Here is a 15,696-nt window from a genome sequence, read left to right on the forward strand (position 1 = left end):
TATATATTCATTTATTAACATATGCATTTAATTTTATATATATATATATATATATATATATATATATATATATATATATATAAATATTTATTTATTACTTACCTCTTTTCCCCCGAGCACCTTCCCTTCTTCCTTACCTCTTTTTACTAAATGAGTTCCTTCCTTGTATAGAAATCATACCTTTTTTTTCCCCCTTTTCTTGTTCCATGTGTTCTTATTAAATATATCCCCTCCTCAATGGGCAAACGGTCCTACATTTTTCAAATAGTTGCTGCCTTTGATAAATTATTTTTTAATTCACAACCCTTTAGTTGCTTCCCCGAAAACTCTTAATTTAATTTAATTTTTAATTAAACTCGTTTGTTTTATGAAGAACTTTTATCTTAATTAACTCTTGATTGTTTAAAATGATTTTCATAGGGCTGCGATGTTTGTGATAGAGAAATACACGGTTACTAATTTTTGGTACTTATTTATTATCGTATCTTGTTGTTTATTGATATTTGTTACCACATTGGCTGATTCTAGTCTTCCCTTAATGCATTGATACCTTAATGCTAATTGATACTTATGATTTAGAGAATGTTAATTGTTGATTGTGATAATATGCTTGATGTTTGTTGTTAATACATTGATACCGTCTATTAATTGATATGTCTTTTATTTCTATTATAATATCTCTTGTATGATAGATATTATAAATTAATGTAAGAGCTATTTATTAACTTAGTTGATTGCATACCCTTATATCTTTATTCCTTGATTGTGAGGTGTTGAAGTTATATAGCTGCGAATATTATATCTTAGTATTACCTATTTATTTATATTATTATTATTTATTATTGATTGTGTAAATTATATCTTATAATATAATATTAATTTATTTTATTTTATTTAGTAATAAATATATAAATAAATTTCAAATAGTCATTCTTTGGTAATTATTATATTAATTAATAATAATCGTTTCATTTAGGATATATATATATAACGATCAAGGAGGGGACATGACAACCTCTCTCTTTATATCTATATATATAACTCATATACACACACTCCTTGTTTCTCCCTCCCTATCTATATCTCTCTATCTTTTATTATCTCTCTCTCTCTCTCTCTCTTTCTCTCTCCTCTTTCTATCTATTTATTTCTAATTGTTTCTCTATATACCTCTCTATATATCTCTCTCTGTCCCTCTTTGTCTAAAGTCATTACTTGAAATGTTGCTCTAATTTGATCCATTGTTTAGAGAAGGTTGTAATATTCTTTTGGAATTTGATGTTATTGTTAAGGGGGAAACCATAGAAATTTGTGAATAAAGTTGTCTAGTAATAAACATGTTAAATAGCTCAATTTAGGTGAAGTAGATACATAGTCTCTCAATAGATCACTACCTTCATTAGAGGAAGAGAATTACATTAGTTTCAAAGAAAAGGTCTGACTATTAAGTGAAAGATAATTTGCAAATTTGAGAAAGAAGATTGCATGAGGTAAAAGATTTAATGAGAAGGGATTATAGCTTTAGAAAAAAAATCCTTTCTACATCTATTATTGAAAATTGGTCAAAGAAGAAAGGTTATCATAATTTTTCTTAAGTTTTCATAACATTTGATGAAGTATGCAGTATTTAATAGTTTAAATTTGAAGAGATGCAAAGACACCAATAGATTATTTTAAATCAAGAAGCAATAGCCATTATTGGAATTGATCGCAAATATATTAATGTTTTATTTTTATCGCAAAGAACTTGTGAAAATTTTGTTGATATTTATGAAGGTTTTGATCGTAAATATATTTGGAAACACTTCACTTTCTTGATATCTTTAAAGGTTTTTTTTATCACAAAGACCTTTTGGAATTTTTTTTGATATCTATGAAGGTTTTGATTGCAAAGATCTTTGAAAACGCTTCACCTACTTACAAATTAACCATGGGAAAAATCTTGTTATGGATAATGATGAACAAATGCAATCAAGGGAGTCTGAAACAAGGATTAAACTATATATATTTGAAGGAGATGATGTTAAAGGGTTGTTAACCAACCTATTTATATAGGTGGCCCCCATTGCTTAGTTATGTGATAAAATAAATTTTATTGGGGGTGTTAAAATATAAACTATGTTTCATTACTTTCATAATGTATAGGCATGTCTCTTGTAAGAGACACATTTCTTCATTGATGAACCTTTTTAAAGATCTTTGGAGCCTCCTATTTATACATATATAAAATATTATTTCATACTCTCCAATTTTTAATATGAAACTGACAGGAGATAAAAAAAATTGCACTCAAGCGTTCATTGATTGATAAAATGTTGAGATTCATAAAGCATTACGAAGGATAAATATAGAAAAATCCTCAATGAATGACCAAGTCGCATATGAGAGTGCGTGTAATTGAATTACTTGAATTTACAAGAATAGAGAAGGTAAGGAAAGTGACAAGGTGAAGTGTGTCATTCACACATTAAGTGCTCAAAAGTAACAAGGATCTTTCACATCCAAAAATATCTTTGAATTCCTTAATTTTTTAATCAGGAAAACCACCACTTAAAATTTGAAATGGGAAACAAATATATTTGATTATATTAATTTACCTTAACCAAATATTCATACTTTACAATTGGAATTTCATATGTCCTCAAATTTTATCGAAAAAATTCAATTAATATTTTCTCCACCACTGCTTTATCGATAGTTGGAATCTTGGATGCCAAATTAAACTATTTATTGAAAAATATGTAATGGCATTAAAGTAATAAATCAAATGCAAATGGTTAATAAATGTGTAGACATTGTTTATGAGTAATTTTATTAAATGATGAAGAAAAAAATAATGATAGAGTTTTAATGTGGGGTTTGTAGAATTTTTCATTCAAAATAAATTAGCAATTGTATCTTGGTATGCAATGGGTACATCAAAGAAGTGTGGAGGTCTAATAGGGAAAATTTTGATATATATTTTGCACGCTTCTTTTTGTAATAAATTAGATTAATTGTTAGTTCACTTAATAAATGATATTTTATTTGTAATAGATGTCTTCAAAATGAGCAAAACATAACTGAAATAAAACCTCTCAATTAGGAAAATAATCATACTCCATTATCAATAACAATAAGCTCATTTGGAGAGAGAGAGAGAGAGAGAGAGAGAGAGAGAGAGAGAGAGAGAGAGAGAGAGAGAGAGAGAGAGAGAGAGAGAGAGATGGGGATGTAGATGGACATGAAGGAGAGTAGGGGAGAGATAAGGAGAGAGAGGAGAGGGAGTGGAGAGGGAGAGGAGAGGGAGAGATAATGAGAGAGAGGTGAGAGAGATATGTAGTGATAAAAGAGATGAAATATAAAGGAGAGGGGAGATAGAAGGATAAATATAAATAAAAAGATACAAAGTGATATGTAAAGAGAGAGGTAGAGAGATCGAGATATAGGTGTAGAGATAAGAATATTGAGGTAGAATAAGATATGAAAGGATAAATATGGAGATCTAGAGATAAAGAGGCACAAACATAGAGGTCTAGGAAGAGGGAGAGAGAGATAGTGATGGATGGATAGAGAGAGGAAAAAATATAAAGATAGGAGAGGAGAGAGGAAGATAAAGGTAGAGAGCAAGAGGGAGAGAAATAGCTAAAGCTACAGAGAGAGGTAGAGGGAGAGACAAAGATCTAGGGAGAGAAAAGGAAATAAATAGTGAGTAAAAGAGAGGAAGAGATAGATATATATAGAGGGTGAGGGGGAGGGATATATGGAGAGACATATAGATGGTGATGTAGAGGGATAAAAAGAGATATAGAGGGGGGATACATAGAAAGAGAGATGGAAGAATAGATAGTAGATATAGACAAATATAGATGGATAGAGGGATACATATAAAGAGGTAGAGAGATATAGGGATAGAAGAGAGAGTGATAAAGACATATGAGAAGAGAAAGAGAGAGATGGAGATATATGGGAAGAGAAAGGGAGAGATAAAGATATAGATAGGGGATAGTGAGGAAGCAAGGGAGGGAGAGAGGGGGAGAGATGGAGGTATGGGGGGGACAGAGAGGGAGAAATAAAAATTGAGAGAGAAGGGTAGAGGGAGATGAAGAAGTAGAGAGAGTTAAATAGAGAGGGAGGGAGAGAAGAAGAGGGGGAGAGATAGATCAATATACAAAGAGGGTGAGGAGAAGGATATGTAGATTTAATCAAGCATCATTGCCAACATAGTCATGTTATGTTTGCACAAAGGATAGAAAGGATTAGATGGGGATAGAAGGATAGATAGAGAGAGGAAGAGAGAAGATCAAGGAGACAAATATAGGTGACAGAGCAGAGGGGAAGAATAAGATAGAGATGGAGAGGAGAGGCAGAGATAGAAAGAGGGAGGATAGAGGGATGGATAAAGATGAGAGAGGGATAGATGTATAATTTGAGTGTTCGTAATCTAATTTGTCATTGAAGTGACTCTTTGATTCTTGATGATTATGCTAATGACCCATAAAATATTTATAAATGTATATTTGTAGCCACTAAATTTGAAATTGAGAATCTAGTATTTGAATTTGTAATGAAGAGAACATTAAGTGGCCTAATCCAAGATATATGGATCATTATAAATTAAAATAATTTGTAATAAAATTTGCCTAAATTTTTTTAAAACCAAACAAATCAAATAGAAGACAACTTTATATAGTTTATAAATGATATATAAATTTAAAAATAAATGTTTTATTCCCTTATATATAAATACAGAAAAATGATTTTTTTAAAACATTATTCTAACTTATCTAACATTTTTCTAAATAACATTTAAAAAAACTTAATAAATATACAAAATACAAAAGACCAACATTATTCTTATTCAATATATGCAACAATAAAAATTTGTGATAAAAATAAAAGACAATTAAGCCCTTCTTTTTCTACCTTAAACTTAAGCACCATTAAGAATTTGAGTTGGTAAAAACTATTGATATTATATTATATTATACTATAGCATTTTGTTACTATATTGTTATGTGATATTATTTATACTATAAAATGTTTAATTGAGTGTTCAATTTGTTGGGCTCTTAAACAATTTGATCTATCTTCATTTTCATGATATCATATTTGTCTTAAAAGCAACAAGTTAAATTTGCAAATTTTAAACTTGAAAGAACAACACTTAAAAGGTCTTTACTTCAATGTGATATATTATATATGACACAAGTACAAGTTAGTTTATCTTAAGAGCAATTAAAGTTTATTTAGGTATTCTTTTAGCAATTAAACTACTAATATTTTGCCATCAAAAGACACCTAAGGCTAAATGTAGAGTTGGTAGACATAGTGTATTGAACCTGTTGAACTTATGCATTTTATTCTTAATTTCATACTCACTTGGTTGTCTTTCGATTTTTTTAGTTGCTACAACATTTTTCATTGGTTCATATATTAATTTCTATTGATTAATATAAGATGTGCAAACATTTTCCTAAATAACTCAAGATGATAAATTGTAATAAACTTGAATATTGAAATAAAAATTGTGGAAAGAGTGAACTCTAAAATGAACGTAATCATTTCAAATGTGAGCTTTATTTAAATATCAAGCAGGTCAATAGAAAAACTTAGAACCACCTCCTCTCCAATACCATAATTTTATCAATCTTCTTAATAATTCATTTTTTAATTTTTTTATAAAAAATATATACGTTATATTGTATTAATTAGAAAAATATAGCACACATCCACACAAAAAACGGTAGAGGGACATAAGATCATCCCTTAAAATCATACGAGCAAAATAAGGAAATCAGCATCGTATAGGCATAGCCCAGAAAGCAGTGAACAAGAGCAACAGTACAAACAAGGGGCCCAACCCTAGAATTGGAGAGAAACTAAGCAGCCAAAGCACACCTAGCAGAGGGGGGAGGAGGGTCCCAGTCATCCGATTTATCCCATACATCAACAGAATCCAAGATGATGTCAAACAAAGACCAGCCCTTGTCTTCTTGTGTTTCACTTTCCTCTTTTATCTTCTGTCTTCTTCAATGAAATAGCTAGATCCAGCCGCGGGAACAATTAATGATTGGACCATTAGTATTTAAAAACAACGTTAATTGTGTGCGTTAGAGAGCATTCTGATATTGAAAAGCATGTTAATTTTTCAGATATTGGAAGAATTGATTAAAAGCTTCCAGAACTCTTGCTTTCTCTCCCACCACCAAGGTCCCGCTGACGACATGAACAGATTTACTAGTATCCAACGATACTCGAAGAGAGAGCCCTTCCATCGCTTCCTTAATAAGGGGAGAAGCTTCTGTGTACACACCTATCACTGCCCACTCTCCCTGTCTCAACCTTGTTATAGGAGTTAAAGTTGCATTTGCTGACTGCATCCACAGATCATCAGTTTCCTTACAATCAATAAGAAAACATACCGTAGCAGCATTACACGAATGCGTCTCTTCACATGTTAAACTCCACAATTCTGTAACATGTGCCTGATGATCCTCACGTGAAAATATCTCCAAAGATTTAACAATGGCAAGACCGGAGAAATTTGAAGATGGAAGCAGATCAGGAGGGACATTTTTCATGGATGTTCTGCCACAAATCATCATATTGTATGGCCATTCCTGCAAATCAGTTTGAAAACCTTTCAGGGTAATACAAAAGGGAAGCAAAACAATTTCAAATTTAGAATAATAATCTCATAGTGTTACCTCAATCTGTATGCTTTGAATACAATGTTCAAAAGCTGACATATTTTCTGCTACCAGGTTCACCTCCCGCAGCCTCTCAGACTGCCCCAAACTGTCTATTCGAGGAGCCTTCCAATTGGTTTCTATGTGCAGCTCCTCCAGTGATGTCAATTTCTCTAAACCTTCTATTTTATTTATTTTACTGCAACCTCTAACTACAAGTTCATTTAAGGAAACTAATCCTGCCAAACTTGGCATCTCAATTAACTCTGTACAACAGATTATAATTAGCTTTTCAACACTCACCACAGCATGAAGACCACTAATGTTTTTCAGCGCTTTACACAATGTCAAAGAAATTGATTGGAGTGCTGTGGGCAGAATTTCGATTTCCATCAAAGATTCTTCAAGGTTGATTACAAGTTCCTGGAGGCTTGGACAACATTCTTGGGAAATCGATACCTTGGGCAAATGTGTGTCTTCTAGATATAAACGCCTGAGATTGCACAAAGAATAAGAAGATCCCCTTCCAAATGGCAATTCCCTGATTGAACCCCCTCGAACCTCTAAAGTTTCAAGATTTGTTAGCTTCTCAAATGCCTCTGGTAAACCCATGGTCTCCAGCATTGTACACCCATTCAATTCGATGAACTTGAGTGCTGTCGGTAAGGTTTCGATCTCTGTTAGAGATGTACAAAATTCAACACATAGAGTCTGGAGGCTTGGACAACAGTTTTGGGAAAGTGATATCCTAGCCACTGATGTTTCACTTACATGTATTTCCCTGAGCTTCTGCAATGAAAAAGAGGATCCTAACCCAGATTCAAAGGCCAATTCTCTGACAGAGCATCTGCAAATGAATAAAGTCTGAAGATTAGACAGTTGTCTAACTTCTACTGGCAGAGATTCCAAGTTGACACAACCCTGAAGTATAAGAGTAACCAAGTAGGACAAGTTTCCTAAAGAAGCTGGCAACCTTGTCCACAATGGACTCCCAATATTTAGCGTTTCCAATTTGCTTAGTTGACCAATGCTAGCTGGTACTTCCCTTAAACTGTCAACATCCCAGAAACAGAGCTCTCGCAGAGAACCCTGATTTGTGATATGATGAGGCAATACATGCAAATTACTACAGCCTCCACAATTCAAATACTTGAGATTTGTGATGTTTTCTAGGACACTTGACTCTAATGTTAGAGTTTCACAGCCATATAAATTGAGAAATTCCAGCTTTATCAGCTGTTTAAAAGAAACAGGCAACTTCTCTAAACTCATACAGGAGTTCAAGTTTATATGGCGCAAGTTTACCAATTCTCCAAAACGGCTAGGTAGATTTGATAGCATGGCGCATTTTTCCAGGTCTAGATGCTCCAGCAAGTGAAGTAGACAAAACTCCTTTGGCAGGCTTGAGAGTTCTGATTTATTGACCAAGGATAATTTTTTCAAATGCTTGAGATGGCCTATTGACCGGGGAAATTCTCGGAAAAAGGGAGCATCCCTAATTAGTAGCTTTCTCAACTCCAAAGGAGGCTGCACACAACCAATTTTCAATCTATGAGTACAGAGTTGAAACATTTAAAAACAATGGAAGCATTTATCGTAATTGGAAAATAGCAATGCAAATTTCTTACATGCGTGTCCTCCCATAATGTTTGCAGGTTCAGAGGTTCAATAAGCTCTAACACTCTAATGTTCTCCAGTAAAAGCCACGACGGAAGATATATGCCCTCAAATTCAAACCATCGAAGCCACAAAAGACTTCTCGATAGTTGCTCAAACTTTTGGTTAAACTCATTTCCTCTTACAACAAGAAGTTGTAATTGAAGCCTAAGATTTGGGTTTCTAATCGTCTTCATCCACTCTTTCAAAAGCAGGGGACGGTCAGGAATCTTGCTGTATTCACTAGAATCTGTGGCGGCCATTATCCCCCGAATAAGTATTCCTCTCTGAGTGGGAAAAAACAACCACATAATACACTTCAATTATTTGAGAAAAGGGGAGAGAGAGATTGACTGAAAAACAAAGTTTCCATGCTATAATATTAATTTCACCTGAATTTGCATACTCTTTCTGTGAAACCAGAATCGTGATGGAGATCTTGTGATTGCAATTTCCCTTCCTAGATCCCTGAGGTGATCATGCATCCTTATACGCCCTCCCTTGTCCACCTCAACAAGACACTTGTTCAGAAGAGTTTCCAAACTACAGAGACCATTCCATCCTGACCCATCCCACACAGCAATGCCCAAACTCCTTTCTTCGCCTATGAAAAAGCAAGCAACATCCAAGAATACGTCTTGCTCATCTTGCTCAAGGGCATCGAAACTTACTTTTAAAATAACCTTGATATCCTTGGGCAATGTTTTGCGGATCTTATCTAGTTGAGCATACCAATATTCCGTGGACGTTCTGCCGTAAAGCTGTCCTCCAATTACCTTCAGAGACAAAGGCAACCCACCACAAACATTTAAGAAATTTTCAGTTAAATCTTCAAAGCCTTCTAGAGGAGAAGGCTGTAAGAAAGCATGCCAGCAGAACATCTGTTTGGCATGAAAATGTTGCAGTGGTTGTATTTTATAAATGGATGTGATTCCCCACTTTGTAAGTACATCACCTTCACGGGTTGTAACAATTACAACACTACCCGATCCGAGGCTTTCCTTTGGAGGCAAAAGAGCATCTAGTTGATCCTCGTGATCTACATCATCCAAAACTATGAGCACACGAAGAGTCTTCAACTGATCTGCTACAATTCCCTTGCCTTCCTTAACATTGTCAAAAGATTGAACATTTTGGATACGGAAGTCCTCAAGGAGTTTCTTCTGCTTAATGTGCAAAGCATTTTTGTATGCAGCGTCTCGCACATCATACAGAAAACTGGAGCGATTTATATAAAATCTTTTCCTATTGTAAAGCTCTGTCGCGAGTGTAGTTTTACCAGACCCGCCAAACCCAACAATTCCCACAATCTGTACATGCTCCACACTCTGAATAGATCTTCCAACAGTTCTCTCAAAGTCCTCCACGACTTCATCCATTGCAACAGGATGTTTAGCTACCTCCAACGGCACTTTTTTCATCATTCCCAAAACAGAATTCACTATGCTCTTCAATAGCCTCCCTTCATCGCTGAAAATTTACAAACGAAACTAAATTCCATGAAGGGGACATCTACAGCAGAAATATATGTTTACCATGCAAATGATTTCATAAATGGGCAGATGAAATAAATATTGAATTACTTACTCATTCTCGTTGAGCATATATCCGGAGAGATATGAGACGCAATGGAGTGCCCTTTCCCACTCCTCAAGCTTGCTTGAACAGTACCTGCGCTTCTTTTTGTGATGGGAAAACGCAGGAGCATAGAGTCCTTTCCCTTGAGCCACCCATCGGAGATCATCAGGCTTAACATTATAGAATATGGGAAGAATTGTGGTGCCAGTTTTTAGCATAAATGATAGCTCAGCCAGGCACCAGGGGGATTGTGCATAATTCTCAGAAAAAATAGCAATATGAACTGCAGCAGCGCGCATTGCCTCCTCTATTTCATCTGGCATGGAATTTCCCAACTCCAGCTCTTCGACATCTAGAAAAGCCCGCAATCCAACCAGTTCCAGCGTGTGATAGATAATGCTAGCTAATTTGTGCTTAACATCACGGCCACGATGATTAATAAACACATCGCATGGTCCCTTCTTCATTAATCCTGAGAATGATGGCGATGCTTGCGGGGCAATTCCATCAAAAGCATTTTGCAGCGCCCTCTGGTGCTGCTGAACTGTGGAAGTGGAAGGATCTCCCATTCAAGGGAAAATATAATTTTCTCTAAAGAATAGAGAAAGAAATCAATAACTGAATCGAGAGAAACAAATATAAATTTGCAGCGAACAATACGCTCTCAAGTACAGCAATTTCTAAAGCTTAATAGAAACCCTGAGATTAAAAATGGAAAGAGAGATTTATTTGCGTAAGGGAAAAGAAATCACCTGGGATTACTGGGAAAAAATTTCAAATCTCTTGGACCCGGATTATGCAAAGACCACACAATTGTGATTACACTAGCACCTGCATTGTCAAATAGTGCAGTAGGTGTGCCCATAGCCGAAGCCAACGGAATGTTCTCAGTATACAGTATTAACCTGTGCTACTGCGATGGCAAGGCTCCGTTTAGCGTTTTGTACATGGCGGTTTCTAAGGCTGTCGTACCGTTGCCAAAGTTCTACACATTGCGTGAACGAATCATTTTAATGTCTCCCTTTTCGTAACCATTTCCCCTGCACTTTCGGGGAACGATTCATTTTAAAGTTCCACTCCCAAGAAAGTTCCCCTAGCTTTTTCAAAAATCTTTAAAACCTGTTTTATAATTTTTATTGTATATGAATTTGTTTTATTTTTATTTTTTTAATTCTTTCTAATCATAAGTTTTTTAATTTCTATTTCTACTAGTACTTGCATTTTAATAAGGTGTAATGGTTATGTCGATAGTCAGACATAGTTTATAAATTTTATTTGAAGGGTCAAAAATCGTAGCAAACGGAAATCACCTTTGTTAAGAGTAATTGTGTACAATATAAGTAAATTGGATTTGTAATGTAAAGATAATTGAATATAAATGAATGAAGATTATTTTGAATTGGCAAGTTGTGCGAAATGCTTTCTTAGGACAATTTTTTTTTACATCGTATGAAAACGATTAATTTAAGAGATCGATTTTATGTGTTGTTATGCCGAGGAATATGAAAGATTTATTCATCCTCTATCTTGTCCTCCAAAATGTTTTTGATTTTTTTGTTCTAAGATTTCGAACAAATGCTACACTATAATGAATATAAGCTTGTTGGCAAGCAACCCTTTTGTGGATAGTGATAAATTTGGTTACCTTCTACACTAATGTTTCGTTATAAAGGGCATTCATCTTAAAAATCTTAGAGCATAAACACCAAAATAATTAGATGCCTAGAGTAGGATCCTTAAAGACCAATGCATCCAAAGATTTTATAACCCTAGGATCATTTATCGCCTTATCAATTTCTTTTTGAGAAACATTTGTCAAAGAGAAATGACTCCTATTTCAGGATTCTGGATCGAAAGATGAGTTTGATCATATGTCTAAGTGTGCCTCTTGTTAAAAGTTTGAGGGTCATCCAGGTAGAACAAAACCAAAACCTAGATGAAAGACTGGTTGAACATTTGATGAGGACTCTTCTTGAATATAACCACAACTTGATTCATGTAGATCAAAACTTGGTGACACATTTATTGATGGTGTTGATGGAACTCTACCAAGTCTTGGTTTAATTGGCATGAAAATTGGTTCAAAATTTTGTGATGGCCCTAATTGAGCCATACCATTTTTGGGTTATGTGTTTGTAGACGAACTCACATTTGGATTAAAACGTGGTCGCATGGTGTTGCCTTGTTATTAAGTTGGATTGAATTGTTATTGTCTTGGATCAAAACCTGATTGTGTGTCATTCATTTGACCAAACATGGGTCAGTATGATGAATCTTGTTGTCTCCTAGAAGTTTCAAATCTCATTTCAACCATTGCACTATCCAATATTTTTTAGGATTTTCAAAGCTTATGGATGAAATGAAATGCAACTAACGGAGTGACAAATGTGACTTTAAAAGATGAAGGATAAATGCAACTAAGAGATGCAACCTATGTTTATTATATTTTTAAGGATGATATTTAGGGATGACAAATGTAATCTATGTTTTTGGGATTTTGAGATTTTTAAAACCTTAGCAATACAAATCGAGAGACATAACCCTAAGAGACCAAAATGAAGTTAAGACCTTAAATGACGAAAGGGACAAAATGATTAACAAAAGACAAACTCATACCCATCACTAGATTGATGAGTTAGGGTTTTGACTTGATAATTGCAATGAAAGACAAAACTTTGACAAGGCCTAGATTGTTTAATGATAACCTAGGATTTGATCTTAAGAATCAATCTTTGGGATCTTCCAAACCTGATTTTGGGAATCTAAATGCAAGCTATTTGCTAATGAAATGTAATGAACGATTGTGAGATTAGACTAAGCAATGACCTATATTTGAGATAATGAAATAGTAAAATTAAGACCAAGGAAAGACAATGATTATGCAAGGTTTAACCTAGAATGACACCTATGTTTTTACATGCAAAGTTGAAATGAGATTCCAAAGTTTCTGATATTTTTTTTCTCCCATGTATTTGAAATTCGAATGTTTTGAGATAGTTTTGAGACTAGTTTATTGTAAGAATCTTGTTTGGATAGTTGTTTGAGATTTGAGTGAGTTATTTTTCTATTGGAAAATTTGTTTTGACACTCGCATAAGACACTTCTAATAGAATGGGTCTTTGACTTTGAAAAATTAAATAAAAATCCAAGCGGCCTAGATTAACCCATGTTCGAATTCACTAGTCTTAACAATTTGACAAAAAATTCAAACATTTACAACCTAGGCTAGAAATGGTTGATGCTTGTTGAGGCCCTCACGATAGAATACCAAAAACACTGCAAACAGATAGAGATCAAGTGGTGCTCTTTCTCCCAACACAACATTGGTACAACTTTTCTCTTACCCTAAAGGTTCAAAAACCTTGCAATCAACAAAGTTTTTGTATCACAAAGAAGGGTACATGGAGGGTATCTTCAAGGTATGATGTGCACTCCCTAAATCAAAAACATATTATTTTAGTTGCTAAAATAGTTGGTTCATAGCGAAGGAACTTCAAGGGCTTGACGTCTATACATGTGACAATGAATCACGTAAGAGCCTATCCTAGCCCTATAAAGGGGGTTTGATATACCTCACATGAATGTGGGTACTGGGAAACTGTCAACATTGATAAACATCACCAAGTATCTCTAAATTTAAGTCATCAATCTAGTGGACTAAAGTAAAACACCTCTTAGAGTCATCCCTTGGGGTGAGTACTATTTACCTCCAAGGCAAGCTCTTTTCTAAAAAAGAAAAAGTTGTGTATTGTTGCCAATTTTCTCTTACACCAAAAAAATGGGAGAGGATACTAAGTGCAATAGTAGGTCCACCCTACAAAGTGCAAGCACACAAGACAATTTCAGATGCATATTGTTCATTAACCAACTAGTAAAGTAAGTGTGATCTACACTATAAAAATAGATGTGCAATATTTGAAATCACGTCTTTCCAAGCAATCCTTATCAAAATCAATAGTTGTTTCACATAGAATTTTCATACTCTGATCATCACAATGATAAACAAACAATCAGTAACATCAAATTCTTTCTATTCTAGAACAGATTTAGAAAATTGTATCTATCTGAATGATAACTCAAAATAGAAAGCCCCCCTTTAGCTAGTCAACTACGTAGTTCTAAGAAGTCAACTACATAGTTCTAAAGATCAATTAATTAGAAATAGGTCACAACTGCACATGGATAAGCAACAACTATGTAGTAAACCTTGACAACTATGCTTAATAGAAGACCTTAATTGTGCAAGACATTCACATAATTTCATAAACCCTAAACTAAGTATCCTAATTACTCTGATTAACATATTTACTTGCAATTGCCCAATTTAAACCCTTATTTAAGATAAATAAGATTTGTAGGGTTCAGTTTAACCACTTAGAGAAATGAGATGAGAATTTGTTGGCAATTTGATCCCCTAATTAAGATAGATGATGTTCATTTTAACCACTTAGTGAAATCAAATGAGAATTTGTTTCCAATTTGAACTCCTAAGTAGGCTAGATGATGTTCATTTTAACATCTTTACAAAATTAAATGAGAACTTGTTGCCAATTTGAACTCCTAATTAAGCTATGTGAGAATTGTAGTTAATTTAACCCCTAATTAAGCTAGATGCAAGATATGGTTAATTTTAGCCTTATCAATTTATTAGATCTAATAAACTTAATAAAATTCATACACAAAAGAAACCCTGCATACAAATAACAATCAAAATGTCCAATAGTGAGAACAACTGTGTAGGAATAAAGGTCAATTACATAGTAAATAGATCAACTGCACAATGATAATGCTCAACTGCGTTATTCTAGGGCTCAACTACACAACTTTTCACCTCAAATGCATATGTATTCTCTCAATTGCACACATTGAAACCTTTCTTGCATAGAAAACTCTACATTCATAGCTTCCCACCTACATACAAATTGAAAACTCAAAAATTCATCATGTTTTAAGATACTTTCATGTCGGGTTCACCAAAATGTCAACTAGGAAATTATAGAAATAAACATGATATCATAGAGCCAACCACGAAAGATAATACCATGCAGACAACCTAATCTCATCAATGAAAGTATGAAAATAAAATGCATAAAAGAAAATAACAGACACTTTGCAAATCAATGCTATACATATCCTTCATTTAATTCTATTATTTTTCTTTCTCCTCAAATTAGATATGGTTCTCAAATAGGTGAGTGCACAAATTTGAAAATACAAGGGAAATTTGATGGTGTGATCATGAGGATAATTGAAAGCTCGTGGTTATCACAAGGAAAAATGAAAGCTCAATTTATAGACTTCAAAAGTTGATTGGACAAACGAGATCAAATGAGAGGACGAGTTAAGTCAGGCCAAGTTTAAAAGCGTAATTTGCAAGTGGAAAGGGAAATCGAAGGTTAGTAGAGTTGAGTGGAGCAAAATGAGGAAAGTGGAAAAGTGAGGTGTAGTTAGAGATGGAGATCAAACTGAATTCAAATTAATAAAAATTTATTTATTAATTCAATCCATATTAGCAATTAAACAATTAGATACTTATTAAATTGTGATAAAATAATTTGGGATAAATAAATAATTATAAATTTATTTATCCTAAGGAAATAAATAATTAGATAATATTTTAAGCCTAGAGATGGACTAGGTCAAATTAATGCAAAAGAGGTAAAGATCGAATAATTGATGGAATTATTTAATTGGGTAATTAGAAGAGAGATTTATGTCAAACTGACAAGAGATGATAAAATTTGAGGATAGAATTAATCAACCAAAGAATGACACAATATAGACAAATGAT

General features: G+C 33.8%; 1 protein-coding gene across 1 annotated transcript; it reads right to left on the minus strand.

The window, feature by feature from the left end:
- Positions 1 to 5,690: 5,690 nt before the first annotated feature.
- On the minus strand, positions 5,691 to 10,873 carry LOC131072360 (disease resistance protein TAO1). The gene is made up of 6 exons (XM_058008500.2): positions 10,658 to 10,873; positions 9,915 to 10,496; positions 8,720 to 9,797; positions 8,300 to 8,614; positions 6,690 to 8,198; positions 5,691 to 6,602 (listed from the first exon to the last, which is right to left on the minus strand). Exons 2-6 carry the CDS (start codon positions 10,472 to 10,474, stop codon positions 6,123 to 6,125), a joined length of 3,942 nt encoding a protein of 1,313 aa, XP_057864483.2. The 5' UTR covers positions 10,475 to 10,496; positions 10,658 to 10,873; the 3' UTR covers positions 5,691 to 6,122.
- Between the last annotated feature and the right edge of the window lie 4,823 nt (positions 10,874 to 15,696).

Source organism: Cryptomeria japonica, chromosome 7, assembly GCF_030272615.1.
Source record: "Cryptomeria japonica chromosome 7, Sugi_1.0, whole genome shotgun sequence".
Lineage (NCBI taxonomy): Eukaryota > Viridiplantae > Streptophyta > Pinopsida > Cupressales > Cupressaceae > Cryptomeria > Cryptomeria japonica.